The sequence below is a fragment of the Chiloscyllium punctatum genome, chromosome 22 (genome assembly GCF_047496795.1).
Source record: "Chiloscyllium punctatum isolate Juve2018m chromosome 22, sChiPun1.3, whole genome shotgun sequence".
Lineage (NCBI taxonomy): Eukaryota > Metazoa > Chordata > Chondrichthyes > Orectolobiformes > Hemiscylliidae > Chiloscyllium > Chiloscyllium punctatum.
In genome coordinates, this window is record NC_092760.1 from 71,070,080 (window position 1) to 71,095,663 (window position 25,584).

General features: G+C 42.1%; 1 protein-coding gene across 3 annotated transcripts in view; it reads left to right on the top strand.

Moving 5' to 3' along the window:
* Positions 1–25,584, top strand: part of LOC140493772 (carbohydrate sulfotransferase 1-like) — an 87,197-nt gene that overhangs the window by 17,539 nt on the left and 44,074 nt on the right. For 2 of the 3 annotated variants that reach the window (XR_011963763.1, XM_072592634.1), the window contains exon 2: positions 12,226–13,602. Coding sequence is in view for 2 of the 3 variants with exons in the window: in XM_072592634.1 (XP_072448735.1) it covers positions 12,246–13,583 (1,338 nt within the window). In the remaining variant the exon portion in view is untranslated. Of the gene's footprint in view, positions 1–12,225; positions 15,827–25,584 lie in introns of those variants that run through there. The other variant, XM_072592633.1, reaches the window with a different exon arrangement.

Here is a 25,584-nt window from a genome sequence, read left to right on the forward strand (position 1 = left end):
AATCTGAAAATATAAATGTTAATAAACAGATCAGTCTCTAAACTGTTTCGAAAAGAGCAGCTAGTTGAATGGGCCATTGCAGTGGAGTTTACCTGTAGTGTTGACATTATTAATTGAATAGTTCATTTTCCAGTCCTTAAATTAGTTGAGATTCTGTAATTATGTTTCTTTTTGACTATGATTGAATTCCAGCGTTCAGGTTGAAAGCTCTTTTGTTGTTGTGTATCCTTTTGCCTGGTTAGGAATACTTTGAGTGAGAAAAAACCTTCCTTTACCTGCAGCACAGGGGTGACTACCAAATAGGATGAACCCTGGTATGGAGGGGTGTCTTGTAAGCAAAGATTAAACAGGTTAGGACTGTACTCACTAGAAATTAGAAAAATGGTCTTTATAGTATAGTTACTTTATTTTACAAACTCCCTCCCTTTCTTAATAACGGTTAGTACATTGGCAGTTTTCCAAGCTTCTGGATCGTTTCCAGAATCAGATAATTCTTGGAAGAATATTACCAGTGAATCCTGTAGTTACTTCTTTCAGAATCCTAAGATGCAACCCATCAGGTCAAGCAGACTTATCAGCATTTAGCTCCATGAATTTCGTCAGTGTTGTCTCTAGTAATAGTTGTGTTTATTTCCTCCCCCCTCTTTCCCTCCCCTGTCATTCACCCCTTCACCATTTAGTATGTTTGGAATGCAGTTAGTGTCCCCACTTGTATTGAATTTTCTTGCTTGTGGGAGACGTTCTTATCTAAGCTAAATCTTTTGACTATTCTGGGGACAGAGCATTTAAATCCTCAAAAGTAGCTTCCTCTAAATTTACTATGGTAGCAAGTGCAGGCATTTCTCTACAAAAGCAGAACAACTCAAGAAATTAGTTCAAAGTGATAATTTACCCAAGCAAATTTCCCAGTATACTCAATCTCTGTGTTCAAATCACAGAAACAGTCCCCAGTTTGTTATGATCAAACATTGGGAAAGGATCTCCAGTTGATTGCAGGATACCCCAAACTGTTAAGCTTCCAGGTAAGGAGGAATGACCTGGCTTATTTCTTCACCCACCCTTAAGTCGATCATGACAAGATTCATTTTTTTTTAAATCCCTTTCCTTCTTACTCCTAGACCCACATGAACTTATGTTTTAAAGGGAACTAATTTAGCCAGGCTTCCTTGAATAACAAAGCATGAATTTATTAGCTACTAAACACAAGAAGAATTTAGTAAATCAATGCCTGCACAGATTAGAAATGAGTCAAAAAAGATAAAAGTTAGCAAAAAGGTACACAGATCCATTTCTGCATTGTTCCTGAAGAGCAGGTGTTTGAATGCTGAGGTTGCTGCGTTTACAGTGCTGAGTTTACCAGTACCATTGATATTGGTGTGTTTTCTTTAAAGATTCGCTATAGTGTGGAAGCAGGCCATTCAGCCCACTGAGTCCACACTGACCCTCTGGACAGCATCCCACCCTGATCCAGACCCCTACCCTATCCCTGTTCCCTGTAACCTTGCATTTCCTATGACTAATCCACATAGCCTGCATATCCCTGGACTATGGGGCAATTTAGCATGGCCAATCCACCTAAGCAGCACAACTTTGTACTGTGGGGTGGAAACCCGAGTGACCAGAGGAAACCCACGCAAACGGGGAGTTTGTGCAAACTCCACACAGTCGCCGAGGGTGGAATTAGACCCAGGTCCCTCGTGCTGTGAGACAGCAGTGCTAACCATTGTTGATAGTTTCAAAATCTTTAGTTTTGCAGATTGGTTGAGATTCTGAATTCTGATTTTTTTCGGCTGTGTTTGAATTCCAGCATTCAGGGTGAGAGAGAGTGTCCATTTGTTGTCTTTTGTCTGGTTTAGTAGCACTTAATTAGAGATGGTCTTCTTTTACATGCGTCGCAGGGGTGGCTAGGGATAAGTCTTTGAATGTGATCTTCACAGCACACTAACACCTGAACCCAGACTGGTATGTATGAGACCATTTATTCCCATTACCTTTCTCCAATCAAGTTCAAACTGGCTTTTAAACCACAGTCCTTATGTATTCTTCAAAAGGAAAACCAAAATGCATCTAGAGTTTCAGACATAATCTGCACGAGGTGGTTTTCCGTTATGCTGGTGATCACCAGCTTCTCATTGTGTTTACAATCGAGATCACAGTCTAATCTGGTTGGCTTGCCTCTTCCCCTCTTACTACCACTTTGAAGGACTGTTGTTTGACATCCTCTTTGCATCCATAGTAACGATATTCATTGTGTCTCTCTCTTCAGCCACCTAATTCACATCTACAGCCATTCTTTGTTGTATCAGCCCTTTTTTCACACAAAAAGTGGAATTACAAATTTAAATATTCCACCAAACTTAGGGATAACAACTCGCAGTGGTGACAAGACAGAATGAAAATAGGTATCTAATTTTGATGATGACACAATACTAAGTAGGAGTGTAAGTGGGGGTACAATACAGAGAGGCTGCAAAAATATTATAGACTAGCTGAGCGAATGGAGAATAAGATCACAATTGGAATATCATGGAAGGCATGTGTTTTTAGTTCACTTTGGTCATTAGAATAGAAAAGCAGAATGTTTTTAATAGGCATGAAATTTTCAAAAGTTGCTGTTCAGAACGACTTGATTGTATTTGTACAAAGAAGACAGAATATTAGCATTCATGTATAGTAACAAATTACAATGGCAAAAATAATGTTGGCCTTTATTAAAAGGGGATTAGAAAACAAGAATAATATTTTGCTATAGTTTCAAGGGCTGTGGTGAATCCATAGTTCATGTGCTGTGCTGGCCTCCATATTTAATGAAAGATATACTTTGGAAGTGAAACAGCAAAAATTCACCAGTTTGATGACGTGATAACAGAAAAAAAACTTTTTCACGCATCAAGTTTGACTTGGAGGTGCCAGTGTTGGATTGGGGTGGGCAAAGTTAAAAATCACACAACACCAGATTATTGTCCAACAGGTTTATTTGGAAGCTCTGGCTTTCGGAGTGTTGCTCCTTTGTCAGGTGGTTGTGGAGTATAAGATCATGATCACAGAATTTATAGCCAAAGGAGTCCAGTGTCACGGAGATGAGATACATTAAACAATTTTAGATTAAATCTTTCATCTTTCAAAATTGGATATGCTGGTTTCTGTTCTTTGATAAGTAAATCCCAGAACTTGTTTTAAATTACATTCTCAAGATAGTTCAGCTTTTCTAACAATAGTTGTGAAGTCTGACTGTGTCTCAATGTTTAGTCAGACTGACAAGCCCTCTGCATAGTTTTACATGGATTCATGCAGTTTTTGAGCAAAATAAAATGCAATTCTGGAAAAACAAATTCACCCCATAAACTCATATGTGTGCACATGTCGGAATGACTGTGTGCATGTGACTGCATATGATAGAGTGCTTGTACATGTGTGTGTGTAAGCTTGGTTAAGTGTGTCTGTGATGGGGTATGTGTCTGTGAGAAGGTGCATGCATGGATGTGAATGCAGGGGTGTCTATGTGTGCATATGAGATAGAGAGCTTGTGTATGAGAGGGCGACTGCATGGGTGTGTAAGTATGTAGGATTGTGTGTGTTTGTGTGTGAGAGAGGGAGTGTATCGTGCAGTGGAGTCACCTGTAGTGTGACATGGACCAAGGTCCCGGTTGAGGCCATTCCCATGGATACCGAACTTGGCTATCAGCTTCTGCTGAAGCACTCTGTATTGTTGCTTGTCCTGAAGTCTGCCTTGGAGGATGGTCACTTAAAGGTCAGAGACCGAATGTCCTGGACTGCTGAAGTGTTCCCCGACTGGGAGGGAGCAGTCCTCCCTGGTGATTGTTGCAGGGTGTCCATTCATCCATTGTCGTAGTGGCTGCTTGGTCTCACCAATGTACTATGCCTCAGGGCATCCTTGCCTGCAGCGTATGAGAATAGACCACATTGGCTGAGTCACGTGAGTACCTTCCAAGTAGGAGGTGGGAGATGCCCCAGTGTAGAGTGGTGTTATCTGTGCCAATAGTTTGACACATCTTGCAGCAGCTGCCATAACAGAGTTGTATGGTGTTGTCCTGAAGGCTGAGCAGTTTGCTGCGCACAATGATCTGTTTAAGGTTTGGTTTAAACAACAAACATCATTGTTCACAGCAAACTGCCTGGCTTTCTGGACAACAACACCGTACAACTCTGTCATGGCAGCTGCTGCAAGACATTTGGGGGCACCTCCCACCATGTACACAGCAGGTACTCATGTGACTCGGCCAACGTGGTCTATCTCATACGCTGCAGCCAGACTGCCTTGAGGCATGGTACATTGGTGAGACCGAGCAGGCACTACGACAACAGATGAATGGACACTGCAACAATCACCAGGCAAGACTGATCCCTCCAAGTTGGGGAACACTTCAGCGGCCCAGGACATTCAGCCTCAGACCTTCGGGTGACCATCCTCCAAGGCAGACTTCAGGACAAACACCAATGCAGAGTTGCTCAGCAGAAGCTGATAGCAAAGTTCGGTACCCATGGGAATGGCCTCAACCAGGACCTTGGGTTCATGTCACACTATAGGTGACCCCACCGCATGATACACACTCACACACACCTACATACTCATACACCCATGCAGAGCCTTTCTCATACACAAGCTCTCTCTCATATGCATACACAGACAACCCCTGCACTTACCCACACAAGCACCCTCTCACTGACACATTCCTCATCACACTCACAAGCTTACACACACGTATACACACACACACTCACCATCGCTCCTACACACACACACACATATATGTTTATGGGGTGAATTTGTTTTTGCAGAATTGCATTTTATTTTGCTCAAAAACTGCATCAGAGGGCTTGTCAGTCTGACTAAAGATTGGGACACAATCAGACTTCATACCTATGGTTAGAAAAACCGAACTATCTTGAGAATGTAATTTAAAAGAAGATCTGGGAATTACATATCAAAGAACAGAAACCAGCATATCCCATTTTAAAAGATGAAAGATTTAATCTAAAATTGTTTAATGTATCACATCTCCATGACACTGGACTCCTTTTTCTGTAAGTTCTGTGATCACGATCTTATATTCCACAATCACCTGATGAAGGAGCGGCACTCCAAAAGCTTGTGTTTCCAAATAAACCTATTGACTATAATCTGGAGTTGTGTGATTTTAACACATCAGGTAGTTAGGGTAAGCAACGCACTGCCTGGAAATGTGTGTACAGAAGGTAGTCAATACGGCATTGGATGATTATTTGGATAGAAATGGTATGCATAGTTATGAGGAAAAGGCAGATGATTAGCACTAGATTACAGAACTGCCACAGCCATGATGTGCTAAATGGCCTCCTTCTGTGCATAAAATTGATTCTGCAAAATTCTCCAGAGTTTAGAAGAATCATGTGATCTAATTGAAAACACAGGTTCTGAAGGAGCTTTGCAGAGTAGACACTGAACCTCGTTAGCTTGTATCTCTTGGCTGTTGATACTCTCTCAAGAGATGGGGTCATTAATTTAGGACTTTTATGAGAATATTTTTCACTCAAGGGATTGTGAATATTCAGAGTTCTCTACTTCAGCTAGTTTTGGAGTGATCCAGCACTCGGTCCAACCAGTCCATAATGAACATAATTCTGGATTAGTGGTGCAAGAAAAGCACAGCAGTTCAGGCAGCATCCGAGGAGCAGTAAAAATCGACGTTTCGGGCAAAAAGCCCTTCATCAGGAATACAGGCAGAGTGCCTGAAGGGTGGAGAAATAAATGAGAGGAGGGTGGGGGTGGGGAGAAAGTAGCATAGAGTACAATAGGTGAGTGGATGAAGGTGATAAGTCAGGGAGGATAGTGGGGGAAGGCAGCAAAGAGTACAATGGGTGGATGGGGGTGGGATGAAGGTGATAGGTCAGAGAGGAGGGTTGAGTGGATAGATGGAAAAGAAGATAGGCAGGTAGGACAAGTCATGGGGACAGTGCTGAGCTGGAAGTTTGGAACTGGAGTGAGGTGGGGGAAGGGGAAATGAGGAAACTATTGAAATCCACATTGATGCCCTGGGGTTGAAGTGTTCCGAGGCGGAAGATGAGGCGTTCTTCCTCCAGGCGTCGAGTGGTGAGGGAGCAGCGGTGGAGAAGGCCCAGGACCTCCATGTCCTCGGCAGAGTGGGAGGGGGAGTTGAAATGTTGGGCCACAGGGCGGTGGGGTTGATTGGATCAGGTGTCCCAGCGATGTTCCCTAAAGCGCTCTGCTAGGAGGCGTCCAGTCTCCCCAATGTAGAGGAGACCGCATCGGGAGCAACGGATACAATAAATGATATTGGTGGATGTGCAGGTAAAACTTTGATGGATGTGGAAGTCTCCTTTAGGGCCTTGGATGGAGGTGAGGGAGGAGGTGTGGGTGCAGGTTTTGCAATTCCTGCAGTGGCAGGGGAAGGTGCCAGGATAGGAGGGTGGGTTGATGGGGGGCATGGACCTGACCAGGTAATCATGGAGGGAACGGTCTTTGCGGAAAGTGGTGGGGAGGGAAATATATCCCTGGTGGTGGGGTCCGTTTGGAGGTGGCGGAAATGTCGGCGGATGATTTAGTTTATGCAAAGTTGGTAGGGTGGAAGGTGAGCACCGGGGCATTCTGTCCTTTGTACGGTTGGAGGGGTGGGGTCTGAGGGCCGAGGTGCGGGATGTGGACGAGATGCGTTAGAAGGCATCTTTAACAACTGGGGAGGGAAATTGCGGTCACTAAAGAAGGAAGCCATCTGGTGTGTTCTGTGGTGGAACTAGTCCTCCTGGGAGCAGATACGGGATGGCATTTTTGCAGGAGGTAGGGTGGGAAGAGGTGTAATCTAGGTAGCTGTGGGAGTCGGTGGGTTTGTAAAAAATATCGGTGTCAAGTCGGTCATCATTAATGGAGATGGAGAGGTCCAGGAAGGGGAGGGAGGTGTCAGAGATGGTCCAGGTAAATTTAAGGTCAGGGTGGAATGTGTTGGTGAAGTTGATGAATTGCTCAACCTCCTCGCAAGAGCACGAGGTAGCGCCAATGCATACTGAACATAATCCCAATCTAAAGTATTCCTATCTATCTGCTCCTGGCTCATATCCCTCCAAACTTTCTCTATTCATGTACTCATCCAAGTGTCTTTTAAAAGTTGTAATTGTGCCCACACATCCACTTCCTTAGGAAGTTCATTCTAAATAAAACATTTGCACCTCATTTTTTTAAAATCTCTCTCATCTTAAAATTTTGACCCCTAGTCTTGAAATCCCCCATCCTAGGGAAAAATATACCTACCATTAACCCTATGGATACCCCTCATGATTTTATAATACCCTATAAGGTCACCTCTCAACCTCCTGATGCAGTGAAAAAAGTCCCAGCCTTTCTTCTGAACCCTCTCCAACATAATAATATCCTTTCTATAATTGAGTGATCAGAAGAGGACTGTTGAGAGATTTTTACTCTCTCAGATAATCAAGGGATATATGAAGCAGATAGGACAGTGGAGTTGAAGCCCAAGATCAGTCACGATCATACTGAATGGTAGAGTCTATTGCTGCTCATATTTCTTGTATTCTTGTACCTACAATAAAGCACATCATCTAACAGCTGTGTCAGAGTTTGTGCTGCACAAGCAAATCCTCCTACCACTCTTCATCTAACATGACTACAATATGGTTTGTGGCCTCGAAAGATTTGCAACCTGTGAAATCCAGTGTTTGAATGCCAAATTTGATGCATATTTAGTCAATGAGTACAAAAATTGCAAATATTAGAAATCTGATAGAAACCAACACCTAGAAAGATGACAGCATAGGCTTTTGGGAACACAATCTTCAAGTCTCCCTCTAAGTCACACACAATTCGGCCTTGGAACTCCCTTGTTGTTCCTTCGTTCAATGTCACTGGATTAAAATCCTTTAATTCCTTCCCTGACAACGCTATGGGTGTATTCTGGGAGATCTCCCAGATTTCAAATAATTAGAAATCACTAAGTCAACAGGAACTTCTACTGTTATATTTATTCTTATTTAGGAAATCTTAAAAATGTTTCATGTTGTTGAAAGAAGTATATGTAAATTTTCAACTACATATTAAGTTCATAATTACTGCTAAGCTATTTCATTGGCTTTGAATTTGTTGAACACTACATTTCTCCTTCAGGATGAGAAATTTCACACACTAAAACTGTACATTTTTGGAAGTGGATGATTTTTAGCTTCTTCCTTATTCAATTGCACTAGTTGTTATTTTGCTACCTGTAAATTTCCATATTAGAAATGAAGGTTTTCAGTTTTTATTTCCCTATTTGCCAACTATGATGACACTTCAATGTGATTGGGCCTTGCCATGGTTTCTGAAATCACTGCTACTGCATGCTTTGTGATTTTACTGACAGTTCCAGATTCAAACTGACATTTGAAAAGGGGAAATCCATGTCACATGTTTTTAAAACTGTACCAACAAAATCCAAAACAAAAATTGTATCAAACATGCCTGAAAAAATGAATTGGCTCTGCATGTCGGCATTGATGCACAATTGAGCAGAAAGTCCCAGAAACTCTTAGTATCTCTTAGTCCATGTACAGTGTCTACTTTGCAATCCTGTGTATTAACTGGAACTAAAGAAATTGAGGCGAGGGAACTCAGGAGATTAAATATTGATGTCTTGAAAACAATCCATATTACAGAAGAAAAAGTGCTGGAGGTCTTTTAAAAAAAACAAAGGTGGAAAAGACTCTGGGATCTTACCAAACATATCTCAGGATATTGTGGGAGGTTAGGGAAGAAATTATGAGGCTCCAAGCAGATATATTTGTAGCATCTACAGCCACAGGTAAGGTGCTAGAGGACTGGAGGTTGGCTAATGTGGTGTCTTTATTCAAGAAAGGCTGTAAGACAAAGACTAGGAACTACAGACCTTTGAATTTTACATCAGTGATGGGTAAGTTGGAGGGAATTCTGAGAGATAAGATTTACATGCATTTGGAGATGCAGGGACTAATTAAAGATAGTCAGCATGGTTTTGTGTGTGGGAAATCGTTTCTCACAAATTTGAGTTTTTTGAGGATGTAACCAAAATGATTGATGAGGGCAGAGCAGTAGTTGTCTACGTGGACTTAAGTAAAGACTTTGACAAAGGCCTGCATGATAGACTAATTAGTAAAGTTAGATCATATGGGATTCAGGGAGAGCTTGCTAATTGGATACAAAATTGGCTTGACGGGGAGGAGACAGAGGGTGGTGATGGAAGGTTGTTTTTCGGACTGGAGGCGGTGTTTCACAGGGAGCGGTACTGGGTCCTTTTGTTCGTAATTTATATAAACAACTTAGATGAGAATTTACGAGGCACTGTTAGTAAGTTTGCGGACAACACCAAAATTGGTGGTATAGTCAACAGTGAAGAATGTTATCTAAGATCGCAAAGGGATTTTGATCAATTGGGCCAATGGGCTGAGGAATAGTACACGAAATTTAATTTAGATAAATGGGGTATGCATTTTGATAAAACAAACAAGGACAGGACTTATACAATTAATGATAGGGCCCTAGATAGCATTGTTGAACACAGAGACCTAGGGGTTCAGGTATGTAGTTCTTTGAAAGTTACATTACAGGTACACAAGCTGGTTAAGAAGGCTTTTAGTTTGCATGCCTTCATTACTCAAATCATTGAGTATTGAGGTTCTACAGGTGGTTGATAAGGCCACTTTTGGAGTAGTGTGTGTAATTCTGGGCACCCTATATAGGAAGGATATTATTAAATTAGAGAGGATTCAGAAAAGATTTACCAGGATTAATGAAATTTTGAGAAAGTTTGTAGCTCAGGTTGAGGTTCTGGATGTAGGTTTGCTCACTGAGCTGGAAGGTTCATTTTCAGGTGTTTCATCACCATACTAGATAACATCTTCAGTGAGCCTCCAGACGAAGCTTTGTCCAGAGGCTCAATGAAGATGTTACCTAGTATGGTGACAAAACATCTGAAGATGAACCTTCCAACTGAGGGAGCAAACCTACATCCATTTACCAGGATGTTGCCGGGACTGAAAGGTTTGAGTTATAAGAAGAGGCTAGATTGGCTGGGACTTCTTTCACTGGAGCATAGGAGGCTGAGGGATGAACTTACAGAGGCTTATAAAATCATGAGGTGCACAGATAAAGTGACCAGCAAAGGTCTTTTCCCTAGGGTGGGAGAGTTCAAACAAAGGGGGTAAATTTTTAAGGTGAGAGGAGAAATATTTAAAAGGCATCTAAGGGGCAACTTTTTCACACAGGGTAGCTTATGTGTGGAATGAACTGCTAGAGGAAGTTGGTAGTTATCACAAAGTTAGTCCCTTTTTTCCCGAAAAGCTGTTCCTTGGCTCAAGGAGACTCTGCCCTTGATTTTTTTCAGAGGGGCAATAAACCAGGCCAGGCTCTGATCAGTCTAGTTTGGTACAAAGATAAGAAGGATTTTGAGAGGCCTTTTCATGATATGTAAACAGATGAGACTTCAGGCCAAAGTGGTCATGTTTTAGAAGTGATCTGCATAAAGAAAGGAGAGTGGTCAGCTCTCTAGCTAACTGAGCTGAGCAGTTTTAGTTCATTCTTAAACTGGGAAGTTGAACAGGGAGCTGTATGAAAACTCTCTCTCTTTCTGCCCTTCAACTTCAACCTGTAAGCATGTGTTCCAATGATACTGGTTTTTAAAGGGAGTTTGTTTGTTGGGACTGTTGTGTATATTTAGAACAGCATAATTAAGTCTAGTTGGATAGGTTGAGTTCTGTAGGAGTTCTTTGTGTTTCATTGTGTAAATTTGTGAATAAAATTTTGTCTGTTTTAAAATGTAGTAGTCAACCTAGCTATCATACTCCAGATAATTTTCACTGTACACTTACCAAAACAAATTGCAAAGTTATGGGCTGGGCCTGCCTGCTTAAGGATGTTTTGAGTAGTCTGGCCTAGTCCATAATATAGGAGGAGAAAGTGAGGACTCCAGAAAGTGAGGATCAGAGCTGAAAATGTGTTGCTGGAAAAGCGCAGCAGGTCAGGCAGCATCCAAGGAACAGGAGAATCGACAAGGGCTGATGCCCAAAACGTCGATTCTCCTGTTCCTTGGATGCTGCCTGACCTGCTGCGCTTTTCCAGAAGTCCATAATATAGTCAACCCTTAAAAGACATTTGGATAGGAATATGAATAGGAAATATGACATGAATAGGAAAGGTTTAGAGAGATATGGGCCAAATGCAAGCAAGGGGGGCTAGTTTAGTTTGGGAAACTTGGTTGGCATGGATGAGTTGGATTGTGTGACTCTATGAACCTGTTGCCAACCTGTGCATAAATGATAGCGTAGTTATGAACTTAATGTTACATTTCCAGAAAACTTGGCCAAATATTACAACTTTAAAGCAGACTGATACTGCAAAACTGGGAAATTGTAATCAGTAAAATTTTGCCCAAGTTTTGTTTTTCTATTTCCAAAGATAAACTTTGAAATAGCTTCAGATACTGGAATTCTGAAAAAGCATACATTGTAAGCACACAGCAGGCTAGTCATCATCTGTAGACATGACAGACGAGTTTAGCTGTCAAGTATTAAACCCTTCATAGGAACCTAATTAATCTATGTGCAGCTTGCTGTTTTGAAAAGCTGAATATTTACAGGACAAGTTACTTAATTGCATTTAAAGACCAAGACAATGGCTTATTTTTAACAGCTACAGCTATACAGGGATTTGAAACAGTTGGAGAGAAGATCAGTCACAGGACTCTTGTGGCACATTGGCAATATCTAACTTTGGACTAGTACATCCAAAACCAAGTCTCTACCTTCTCCAGAGACTAAGGTCTGTGAGCAAGCTGATAAGAAATAGCTAGTGCTCCAATTTAGACATATATAGAGGGCTGTCTTACAGTGGCAATATCTCTGGGTTAGAAGGATTGGGTTCAATCATAGAACCTCTACAGCCATGGAAGCATGTCATTCAGCCCACCGAGTCTACACTGACCCTCCGAAGAGCATCCCACGCACCGCAGTAACCCATTTGCTCCAGAGAAGTGTATTAACATTTCAAATCAAACTCTACAGAGAATGTATATGGATTGGTCATTCATGATCTGATGGAATGGCAGGATAGGGTTTGCAGATGAATGCCACAGTACGGTTCCTACATTCAACCAAACAAAAGGGGAGAAATGAGATTTCAGTGTGTGTAAAGAAAGGGTGATACTGAATTGAATGACTGATGTCCTTTTGGGTTTTATATTCTTGCAGGGTACAGCACAGGGCACTGAATGACCGGCCACAGGTTTAGGGCTATGGAGTGTTCCTGGAAAGCGGTGCTGCTGCTGGTCGTAGCCTCACTGACCATTCAGTACACGGCCATCCGGACGTTTATCGCTAAGCCGTTCACCATCTGCCGGGTGCCCAAGCACACAGGCTGTGGGCCGGGTCCGAGTGCCTCCTGCGAACCCCAGCGCCGGGCAGTCAGCCACATCCTGATCCTGGCCACCACCCGGAGCGGCTCGTCCTTCATCGGGCAGCTACTGAACCAGCACTCGGACATCTTCTACCTGTTCGAGCCGCTCTACCATGTGCAGACCACGCTGGGAGCCGCAGGAGGCGGCTCCAGGGGCAGGCCCTCGTCCTCCACCTCGGCCGCGGGCCGCCGATTGTTGCTCGGCGCCTACCGCGACCTGCTGCGGGGCCTCTTCGAGTGCCGGCTCCACGAGTTGGAGGCTTACATCAAACCGGCTCCGGAGCAGCACCGGACCCAGCGGCTGTTCCGCCGGGGGGCCAGCAAAGCGCTGTGCTCGCCGCCTGTCTGCGCCCCGGCCACCTGGACGCCGAGGCCTCCGCCCGGGCCGGGGGTGCGGGCGTCGGACGGAGAGGACGACGGGGAAGGCCCTCCGTCCGAGCGCTGGGAGGAGGGCGAGTGCGTGCGGCGGTGCGGGGCCCTGAACCTGACCGAGGCCTCGCGGGCCTGCATCCTGCGGCCTCACGTCGCCATCAAGACGGTGCGGATCCCCGCCATCGGCGACCTGCGGGCGCTGGTGGAAGACCCGCGCCTCAACCTCAAGGTCATCCAGCTGGTGCGCGACCCCCGCGGCATCCTGTCGTCCCGCATCGACACCTTCCCGGACAGTTTCCGCGCCTGGAAAATCTGGCGCAACAGCGGGCGCAGGCCGTACAACCTGGACGCGTCGCACCTGAGCGCCACCTGCCAGGACTTCCTGCAGTCGGTGGGGACCGGCCTGGACCGGCCCGGCTGGCTCAAAGGCCGCTACATGTTGGTCCGTTACGAGGACCTGGCGCGCGAGCCCGAGCGGAAGACGCGCGAGATGTACCGCTTCCTGGGCGTCGCCATGGATACCAACGTGCGGCGCTGGATCGTCCGCAACACGCGCGGGCCCGGAGCGTCGGGGAACCACAAGTTCGCCACGGTGCGGGACTCGGCGGCCACGGCCGAGGGCTGGAGGTTCAGGCTCAGCTACGACATGGTGGAGCTGGTGCAGAGCCTGTGCAACCTGACCCTGGCCCAGCTGGGCTACAGGCTCGTCAACTCGCCCGAGGAGCTGAGGAACACCTCCGTCAGCCTCGCCGAGGACAGGACCTTTCTGCCTTTTTTGTAATTGTAAATAGTTCGTGCCAGTGAGTGATATATTTTTGATATGAAAACAAAAGTGTTTTTAAATGGTTGAATTTTACTTTGCAACCCCCTTTTATTCCTCGAAAACGCGCGCACAAACATTAGGGTTGCCAACTCTCTCTAGAGACGTGGGAGCAAATTGCTGCAGATGCTGGAATCTTTACTGAAAATAAATGCTTTTAATTGGAATAACCACTTGCCCCTTCCTCAATCGTCCAGTTTATCATTGGACTGTTAACCTAGAGACCCAGGTAATGCTCTGGGGACTAAGGTTCAAACCCCATCACAGCCGATGCTGTAGTTTGAATTCATCAAAAAAAAAATTCTAGCATTAAGTTACAAAAGATGAACATTAATTCATTGCTGGACAAGAAACATCTGGTTCACTAATGCCTTTTAGGGAAGGTAAAGCTATCCTTACGTGGCCTGGCCTACATGTGACTCCAGATCCACAACAATGTGGTTGACACTTAACTGTTCTCTGGCTGGTTAGGGATGGGTAATAAATACTGGCCTAGCCAGTGAGTCCCTTTACCAGAAGACAAAATAAAACCTTAACACCATTAACAAGATGTAGGAGCTGAAGCAGGTCACCCATCTGAGAGGGGAAAACTTTAAAAGGGATCTAAGGGGCAACTTCTTCATGCAGAATGCATCTATGGAATGAACTGCGAGAGGAAGTGGTGCAGGCCACTACAATTATAACATTTATAAGGCATGTGGATGGGTATATGAATAGGAAAAACTTGGAGGGATATGGACCACATGCTGGCAAATGGGACTAGATTAGGTTAGGATATCTGGTGAGCATGGACAAGTTGGACCGAAGGGTCTGTTTCTGTGCTGTACATCTCTAAGACTCTACGTCTATTCTGCCACTCAGTGGTGATCTGATAATCCTCCACTTTACTTTCTTGACTTTTCCTCTTCGATCTAGATTCACTCACCAATCAAAATTTGTTATTCTTCCTTTCTGGAAGAAATTATTCGTGACTGTCAGTCTCCAATACATTTATACCTAATAACTACTCAAAGACTATTTTTAAAATGAGGGCTATTTATCTTCAACACCAATGATTTTGTCCAGGATTTGCTCAGAATAGTGTTGTAGACACTCTGGGTAAATCCTGGAGAGTTGGAGACCCCAAACTAAATTACAAATTCTCAAATAACCCTCCCTGACAGAATGAATCCTTTTGTTCCACAAGCTTTCAGAATAGCTGGTTGGCAGAAGTGGAGGGTCAAAAACATTTTCAAAACATCCCAAACAAAATATATTTTAATGTGAATGAAAATGTTTATAAAAAAACTGAATATTTTTAAATGCACTGTTTCTTTCTAAAATGTCAAAAGCTCTTAAAAAGGAACCAACATTTCTGTATTGAAGTATTTTTCATACTCATGCAAATTGCTCAATTTTGCATTTTGTCTGCCCTGAGGCTGTCTTGTGGGTTTTAATGTTCTGCATAAATGATGACAGAGCTCCCAAGATTCAGTGCCAAAACATGCATTTGTTTGTGTATTAAGGCATTTAGTTCAAGCAGCATGTTGTGAAAAGAACCACTACAAAATGGACACAGAAAAAAATCAAACAAGTGTTGTCCAGTAAGCCAAATGTAGTTAATTGGGAATCCAGATATGGCTAGTTACATCTCTGATGAGTAAATACAAAAATTAGTAATAGATAGTCATTGGGTATGTGATCTCAAAACATATTCGCATGGCTTATACCTGTGAACTTAACCTTTTTGTCAGTTTGTTAGTAAAATGGTGGTACGAAAAGCATTGTCCAAATGATTTTTTTGATTGTGCTTTACTTCCTATGTTTTTGAATGGTGCTCAAGTAAATATACATGTGATGTACAATTGCTTGTATTGTGTATACTGCATTTTCTATAAAACTTGTGCAATGTTATGACCTATGACTTTTAAATTTGCAAATTTAACTTCCTAATTATTGAAAGAAATTAACTGAGGGACAAGATTTCATGTTTTAACACTTTTTACTGTAATAACCTAAACACCAGCATAGATCAAATACTACCTAAACAATTAAGTAATCCATTGAACAAAAAGAAAATTTTTTTTTAGCATTTACTAAGGCAAAGTTTGTGAGAAGATTTGTAGCTCGGGTGCTCGTTGTTGTGATTCTGTCCGCCGAGCTGGGAGTTTGTGTTGCAGACGTTTTCATCCCCTGTCTAGGTGACATCCTCAGTGCTTGGGACCCTCCTGTGAAGCACTTCTGTGATCTTTCCTCCGGCATTTGTAGTGGCCTGTCTCTGCCGCTTCCGGTTGTCAGTTCCAGCTGTCCATTGCAGTGGTCGGTATATTGGGTCCAGGTCGATGTGCTTATTGATTGAATCTGTGGATGAGTGCCATGCCTCTAGGAATTCCCTGGCTGTTCTCTATTTGGCTTGTCCTATAATGGTAGTGTTGTCCCAGTCGAACTCGAATGACAAGCAACACTACTATTATAGGACAAGCCAAACAGAGAACAGCCAGGGAATTTCTAGAGACATGGCACTCATCCACAGATTCAATCAATAAGCACATCGACCTGGACCCAATATACTGACCACTGCAACGGACAGCTGGAACTGACAACCAGAAGCAGCAGAGACAAACCACTACAAATGCCGGAGGAAACATCACAGATGCGCTTCACAGGAGGCTCCCAAGCACTGAGGATGCCACCTAGCCAGGGGACGAAACATCTGCAACACAGATTCCCAGCTCGGCGAACAGAACCACAACATTTACTAAGGCAATCAAGATAATCTTCCAACTTCTTTCACTACACATCACACTTCTGGCAGATAAAGTTTTACAAGAGCATTGCAGCAACCTTACTTCTTCCTATCATGGTAGCCTGCAACTTACAGGAACATTCAAAAGTTGATTCACTCAGACTCAATCTCTTACATCCAACTAATCCCCACCCCCACCACCTCCCAGGAAAGACCTACCTCAGGGCAATGCAAGTTCCTTCAATCTCCAAAGGTCCTGCTAATTTTATTCCCTTAATTAGATTGTCACAGAGATCTTGGCTGTCTTTACCCAAGTCTCTCAAAAACAGCTGTCCTTTTACAATGTGAAGATGAGAAAAATATTCTTCTGTCTAACAGTCATACCACACAACCTGTTTCTGAGCTAGAGATCAGTAAATCTCACTCAAACCAGAGCATTGAAATTTTAAAACACAGCCATCTTGAAAAATCCCACATTCTCACCCCAATAATATTAAGCATCAATGTAGTAATAATTATTTTCACAACAGTATCAAAATGCAACAATTCAGTTTCTTTTTCAATTTCTTCCATGAATTCAAACTTTTGCTTTTCCAACCCCAAGCTGATCCTTATAGAAGTCTTAAGTGGCTAAACTTGTGTACTTCAAGGTGACTCATTTTCTCCCTGGCGTTTAAATGCTGAAATTCAATAATCACCTGTTCTGAAGAAGGGTCACTGGACTTGAAATGTTAGCTGTTTTCTTTCCACAGATGCTGTCAGAGTTGCTCAGTTTCATCAGCAATTTCTGCTTTTGTGTGTTTCAGATCTCCACTGTCCATAGTTCTGTTTTATTTCAAATAATGTGTCTTTTTAAACCCTACTTTCAATCAACCTCTAATTTTTCAGCCACTGCTATTAACTTAACATTTGTTAACTAGGCTTGAAGAGACAGATCTTCTCTTGCTTGATGCTGTGAGCTATTGATGTAGCCGTGTTGATTCTTTACCAAAAGCAACAAAAATGTGAAATCCTATTGCACCTGTTTTACAGCCTCTAGATTTTGACCTTCAAGAACCACAATTTTTTGCAGTTCTCATTATGAACAGTAAAGGTTAAACATAAATTTTCTAGTAACTAGTGGAAATAAACTGAGTGGTAAGATTTTGCTTTTTAAAACATTTACTGTAAGAAGAAATTAAAATCACATAAGGCAAACATTAACATAAAACAAAAAGATACATACTTTTGCATTAACTACCTTATACATTCAAAATACGCATTGCACCTTCTCTGTGCACGACACCTCTGGCAGATGTATAAAAAAAAGAGATGAACACCCATATGCCACTCATTTTCAAATGCAATAATGTTTAAAAGAGATATTAATATATATAAATCACACCTTCATCATATATTCAAATACATGTCATCACCAAGTTTCCACTATCCACTATCTTGGGACTTACCGTTGACCAGATACTGAAACTGGACCAACCAAATAATCAGCAGACAAGAGAAGGTCTGAGGCTGGCGATTCTGAGGTGGTTACTTCACTTCCTGGCTCCTTCAACTCCTATCTACGATCTATAAGACATATGCCATAGGCATGATGGAATCTTTACTTGTATGAATGTGTCTGGCGCACAATGCTCAAGAAACTCAACACCATCCACAACAAAACAGCATCCTTGCCTGGCACTCCACTCACCAACTTAAACATTCAGTGTCTCCACTACAATATCTACCAGATTGAAACAGAACTCAGTGGTTAGCATTACTGTCTCACAGCACTCATGAACCTAGGTTTGATTCCACTCTCGCATGACTGTATGGAGTTAGCACATTCTCCCCAGCTCTGGATGCGTTTCCTTCCCACAGTCCAGGGATGTGCCGCCTAGATAACTGGCTCTGAAAATACAGGGCTACAGGGATGGTATGAGTTGAGGTGGGATGCTGTCTGGAGGGTTAGTGTGGACTTGATGGGCTGAAATGGCCTGTTCCACACAGTAGAATGTGGATAATAATTCCTTAAGTGTATACATCTGATAAGTCTGTAGACACTAAGGAAATCAGCTCCATACTTGAAGAGAAATATAATGTTTGAAGGTAAGTTTACACCACTCATGCTGTAAAATAAAGTCTACTCTGAAAATTGTGAAAGTAGACTTTTACTCCACACCTGGACTTATCAGGGAGATCAGCACCCTGTAGGAGCAAATTATTGCAGATGGTGGAATCTGTACTGAAAACAAAAAAATGCTCAAGATCACAGCAGGTCAGGCAGCATTCACTGAGAGAGAGAAAGAGAGAGAGCAAGCTCATATTTCAAGTCCAGATGAATCTGATGTGATGTCCAGCATTTGTTGTTTTTAGATAATGGGCAACACAGTGACACAGTGGATAGCATTGCTGCCTCACAGCGCCAGAGACCCGGCTTCAATTCCCGCCTCAGGCAACTGTCTGTGTGGAATTTGCATGTTCTCCCCGTGTCTGCGTGGGTTTCCGCTGGGTGCTCCGGTTTCCTCCCACATTCCAAAAATGTGCAGGTTAGGTGAATTGGCTATGCTAAATTGCCCATAGTGTTAGGTGAAAGAGTAAATGTAGGGGAATGGGTCTGGGTGCTCTTCAGAGGGTCGGTGTGGACTTGTTGGGCCGAAGGGCCTGTTTCCACACTAACTAATCTAATCTAATAAGCACCCTGTAGTCTGTTATGCATATTGCTAGATAATCTTCTATTCCCTATCTGCTCTCTATGGACATTTATTGTCTTCCATTATTCAGGCTCAATCTCTCCCACAGTATTTAGGTATTCATTGTGTTCAAGGCTATGTGAGACCATCCTCACTGAATTGCAAGAGGTTGCAGTCACTGTTGATAATTAATTTCTATAATCCAGACAGTTTTAGTGAAAAACAAAGACATGTTACTAATGATTGCTCAATCACTTGAAAATAATAAAATGGGCATAATATTGAAAATACTCAAGCAGCATTTGTCAACAGAGAAATAGGGTTTAGATCAATGACACATGCTTTGTGGCCATATTGATGGAAGGTCATTGAGCTGAAAGAATGCTTCTCTCCCCACTCGAGTTGCCTAATCCATTATGTAACCAGCAATTTCTGTTACTACTTCAGATTTTCAGTATATGTAGTATTTTGCATTTCCTTTGAAAACAGTACTTCTAATTATTTAACAATCAGTGGTGAACCAGGTACATATGAATATAACAAATATGAATTAATTAGCTGTTTTTTTTTGCACTTCTGACATTTGGAAAAAGCAAGTCTAAAAGACAAGATTTCAAAACTAAAATGGATACTGTCTTTATTCTTTTACAGAGAATGGATCAGTATTTGGGGCCAAGAGTTGTCAAACCTTTCTCAAAGAGAAGTTGACTCATATCTTTGAAATTAGAAACAAAATTATAGGAAAAAAGGTGCAAGGTATATCTCAGATCATAAAATCCTTTTAAAAGCAATTCATGAAAGACTCTTGTCATTTCACAAGAATTCCCCTTTTTTTCCCCTCAATATTTTGGTTTTTTTTTGTTGCTTGTGGGTATGTTTTACAAGTAGTTAACTTTCTGGAACTCCCTCCCTACCAGCACGACAATTACACCTATACCTCTAGAACTGCAGTGATGCAGCATGTTGGCTCTCCAACATCTTCTCAAGGGTGATTATGAATGCTCACACTGGAGAAACACACTTTAAGAAATAGTACTTCAGCTCTTTTCCTTGCTGACATTGTTTTGTTTCAAAGTTGAATGATTAAACCGTAATTGAAGTTTTACTCATAGTTCCAAATTACATACTAAATCAGTTCATTAAGTAACATAGTCGAGAATTTGGTGCTGGAAAAGCACAAGGTCAGGCAGCATCTGAGGAATAGGAGAATTGATGTTTCAAGCATAAGCTCTTCATCAGGAAGGGATATGCTCGAAATGTCTATTCTCCTGCTCCTTGGATGTTGCCTGACCTGCTGTGCTTTTCCAGCACCACACACTCAACTCTGATCTCCAGCATTTGCATGCCTCACTTTCTCTCATTCAGGAACATGTCTGACTTCCAAATGTATATCCTCTGTTCTGTAGCATGCATCTTATTTTTATATTTGTTAATATTTAAAATTCAAAGTATAACAACAGGAAATATACAGATTCATGTAAAAGTGAATAAAACTAAATGAAGATAGCACAAAAATCCATTCAGATTTATTGAAAAATAAACTCCTTGAAACTATGGTTCATTAAATATCATGAATGGTCCTTTATTGGTTACATTGAGAACAGAAATTCAAGTGTAATATAAATGATCACTAAAATGCAACCTTTGTAAAGGATGAAATGAAAATGGTAAAGTTAAAAAGGACTGAAAATAAACTCAAAGGGAATCAACAGACAATTGAGATCAGTAAGTAGAACAAATTATCATGTTTACAGTATGTGTAATGAAAATGTAATATGCCTGTGGTAGAAAGCTGGCTGAGTGTTTCAGACCAATTGTTTTAAGTGGATAAAAGCAAATTACTGCGGATGCTGGAATCTGAAACCAAAAGAGAAAATGCTGGAAAATCTCAGCAGGTCTGGCAGCATCTGTAAGGAGAGGAAAGAGCTGACGTTTCGAGTCTAACTGACCCTTTGTCAAAGCTAAAAAAAGCGAGAAATAGGGAGATATTTATACTAGGGGAAGAGGAGAGGAAAAAGGTGATGAGAGAGTGGGGAGTGAGAGAAAGAGAGACAATCAAGAAACAAGAGGTACAGAACAGTGAAAAAAAAATAATAAAAGGTAAATAAAATGAATAAAATAAAATAAAATTAATTTAGCAATTAAGGTACAGACAATTTAATAACCATCAATGCAAAAGAAACATAATGTTTCTGGTTATGTTACAAATTTCACACCGTGATAATCAAACTTCTGCTTTTTAATAAACCAAGTCTACTCTGTCTGTGAGAAACAAATATAATTAAAAACATGTCTACGGAAATCCTGTGAGGACTTGATACTTGGTCAGCATTAAAACAAACTGCATTTTCAATACTTAAAACAATTGAAACCAAAAGAGAAAATGCTGGAAAATCTCAGCAGGTCTGGCAGCATCTGAAAGGAGAGAAAAGAGCTGACGTTTCGAGTCTAACTGACCCTCATGGTTTTATAAAAGTCTATAAGGTCACCCCTCCGCCTCAGACGCTACAGGGAAAACAGCCCCAGCCTATTCAGCCTCTCCCTGTATCTCAAATCCTTCTCCCCAGCTACATCCTTGTAAATCTTTTTTTGAACCCTTTCAAGTTTCACAACATCCTTCTAATAGGAAGGAGACCAGACCTGCATACAATATTCCAAAAGTGGTCTCACCAGCATGACCTCCGAACTCCTATACTCAATACTCTGACCAACAAAGGAAAGCATACCAAATGCCTTCTTCACTATCCTATCTACCTGCGACTCTACTTTCAACTAGCTATGAACCTGCACTCCAAGGTCTCTTTGTTCAGCAACACTCCCCAGGACCTTACCATTAAGTGTATAAGTGCTGCTAAGATTTGCTTTCCCAAAAGACAGCACCTCGCATTTATCTAAATTAAACTCCATCTGCCATTCCTAAGCCAACTGGCCCATCTGGTCAAGATCCTGCTGTAATCTGAGGTAACCTTCTTCGCTGTCCACTACACCTCCAATTTTGGTGTCATCTGCAAACTTACTGACTGGACCTCCTATGTTCACGTCCAAATCATTATATAAATGACAAAAAGTAGTGGACCCAACACTGATCCTTGTAGCATTCCACTGGTTACAGGCCTCCAGTCTATAAAGCAACCCTCCATCACCACCCTCTGTCTTTTACCTTTAAACCAGTTCTGTATCCAAATGTCTAGTTCTCCCTGTATTCCATGAGATCTAACCTTGCTAACCAGTTTCCCATGGGGGAACCTTGTCGAACACCTTACTGAAGTCCATATAGATTATGTGCACTGCTCTGTCCTTATCAATTCTCTTTGTTACTTCTTCAAAAAACTCAATGAAGTTTGTGACACATGATTTCCCACGCACAAAGCCATGTTGACTATCCCTAATCAGTCCTTGACTTTCCAAATCCATGTAAATCTTGTCCTTCAGGGTTCCCTCCAACAATTTGCCCACCACCAATACCAGGCTCACAGGTCTATAGTTCCCTGGCTTTTCCATACCACCTTTCATTCCTCAGTGGTACCACGTTAGCTAACCTCCAGTCTTCCAGCACCTTACCTATGACTATCGATGATACAAATATCTTAGCAAGGGGCCCAGCAATCACTTCCCTAGACTCCTACAGAGTTCTAGGGTACACCTGATCAGGTCCTGGGGATTTATTCACTTTAATGCATTTCAAGACATTCAGCACCATCTCCTCTGTAATATGGACATTTTTCAAAATGTCACCATCTATTTCCCCACATTCTATATCTTCCATGTTCTTCTCCACTGTAAACACTGATGCAAAATACACATTTCGTATCTCCCCATCTCCTGTGGCTTCACATAACAGACTGTCTTGCTGACCTTTGAGGGGCCCTATTGTCTCCCTAGTTACCCTTTTGTCATTAATGTATTTATAAAAATACATTAGAATTTCCTTAACCCTACTTGCCAAACCTATCTCATGTCCCCTTTTTGCCCTCCTGACTTTCCTCTTAACTATACTCCTATTGCCTTTCTACTCAAAGCATTCTCTTGATCTCTCCTGTCTGTACCTGAGAAATGTTGCCTTCTTTTTCTAAAAATAAACCTGAATTTTTCCAATCATCCAGAATTTCCTACACCTACCAGCCTTTCCTTTCACCCTAACAGGAATATACTATCTCCAGACTCTCATCTAATTTTTGAAGGCTTCCCATTTTCCAGCTGTACCTTTACCTGCGAACATCTGCCCCCAGTCAGCTTTTGAGGAAAGTTCTTGCCTAATACAGTCAAAATTAGCCTTCCTCCAATTTAGAACTTCAACTTTTAGATCCAGTCTATCCTTTTCCATCACTATTTTAAAACTAATAGAATTATGGTCGTTGGCCCCAAAGTGCTCCCTCGCTGACATCTCAGTCATCTGCCCTGCCTTATTTCCCAAGGATATGTAAAGTTTTGCACCTTCTCTAGTAAGTACATCCTTATATTGAATCAGAAAATTTTCTTGTACGCACTTAAATTCCTCTCCTTTTCAACCCTTAACACTATGGCAGTCCTGGTCTATGTTTGGAAAGTTAAAATCCCCTACCATAACCACCCTGTTATTCTTACAGATGACTGAAATCTCCTTACAAATTTGCTTCTCAATTTCCCGCTATTAGGGGGTCGATAAATACAATCCCAATAAGGTGATCATTCATTTCTTATTTCTCATTTTCATCCTAAATAACTTTTCTGGATGTATTCCCAAGAATATCCTTCTGAAGTACAGCTGTAATGCTATTCCTTATCAAAATCGCCACTCCCCCTCCTCCCTTGTCCCCCTTTCTATCAATCCCATAGCATTTGTATCCTGGAGCACTAAACTGCCAGTCCTGTCCATCCCCGAGCCACATTTTTGTAGTTGCTATGATATCCCTGTCCCATGTTCCTAATCATGCCCTGAGTTCATCTGCCTTCCGTTTAGTCCTCTTGAATTGAATTTAATGCAGTTTAACTTTTCAGTCCTGCCTTGTTATTTGCTTTGTCCCTGTCTGCTCTGACTGTTTGACTCACTCCTTTTCCCAACTGTACCAGTCTCAGATTGATCTCTTTGCTCACTATCTCCCTGGGTCCCACCCCACTTACTAGTTTAAATCCTTCTGAGCAACTCTAGCAAATCTCCCTGCGGGTATATTGGGCCCTTTCCAATTCAGGTGAAATCCATTACTTCTACCCCAGAAGAGATTCCAATGATCCAAAAATGTGAACCTTTCTCACATGCAATAGCTCCTCAGCCACACATTCATCTGCTCTATCCTCCTAGTCCTACCCTTACTAGCTCTTAGCACTGGGAGTAATCCAGATATTACTACCTTGAGGACCTCCTTTTTAAATGCCTGCCTAATTTTCTCTATTTTCCCTACAAAATCTCATCCTCTTCCCTTCTTAAGTTGTTGCTTCCAATGTGTACAATGACCTCCTGCTGGTCCCTCTCCCTTGGAGAACATTCTGCACTCTCCGAGACATCCTTGATACTGGCACCAGGGAGGCAACACACCATTCTGCTTTTCACCATTTCTGATGTTTTGCTGCCAGCCACAGAAACATTGTCTGTGCCTCTGACTAAATAGTCCCCATCACAATCGATCGCTTGGAACCCAACGTACCCCTCATTACATTAGAGTCAGTCTCAATAGCAGAAACTTGTCTTTCGTGCTACATTCCTCTAAGAGTCCTTCATCCCCTACATTTTCCAAAACAGTACACTTGTTTGAAATGGGAATAGCCATAGAAGACTGCTGCACTACCTGCCCACCTCTCCTACCTTTCCTGGAGTTAACCCATCTATCGGACTGTATCTGCAGCTCTTCTCCCTATAACTGCCATCTATCACACCCAAAGCTCTTGTAAATTCCTTATTGTCTCTAACTGTCACTCCTACCGATCCATTCGATCCTATAGGATTCGCAACCAAAGGCACTTCCTGCAGAAATAATCCTCAGTAACATGTAAGCTCACCCTAAAATGCCCACATTGGACAAGAAGAGCATCACTCTACTAAAGGCCATCTTTGCTCCTTCACAATCTACAGATCCAGAAAATAGCCCTGTCTTATTGCTCTAAAAAAAAACTGCCCCGGGCTAACTTAATACTTACAGCTTATATTTTAAAAATTTAATCAAGAGACAGTTCTCAATAAAACATATAACCATGACAGAACCAACTCTACTCACTACTGTAGATTTAAAGGAAGGCTATACTTAAGAACTATGCACTTGTCTGTTCCTGTGCTGTGAGCTCGCCCACATCAAGATCAATTATGAATTTCGCTGTTTGCTAAGTTTTTCTAGATACACTCCGATGTCCAAAGATACATGAATTCAGCCAGCAAAGGCAGTAACTGTGCAGATTCACTGCTGTGTCAGTTAGCAGTGTAAGTTTCTTTCTCGGTCTCCATCACTGACCATTTGCTGCCTTTTGTCTGTCTTTCTCCCTTTTAAAAGTGCCATTGTTTTGACTTTTTTTTCTCCAAAAGTTCCAAAACAATGCAACAGCATATGAAACAGTAATTGCTGCTCCTGGAATTTGAGGAAATCACACCTAAAACCTA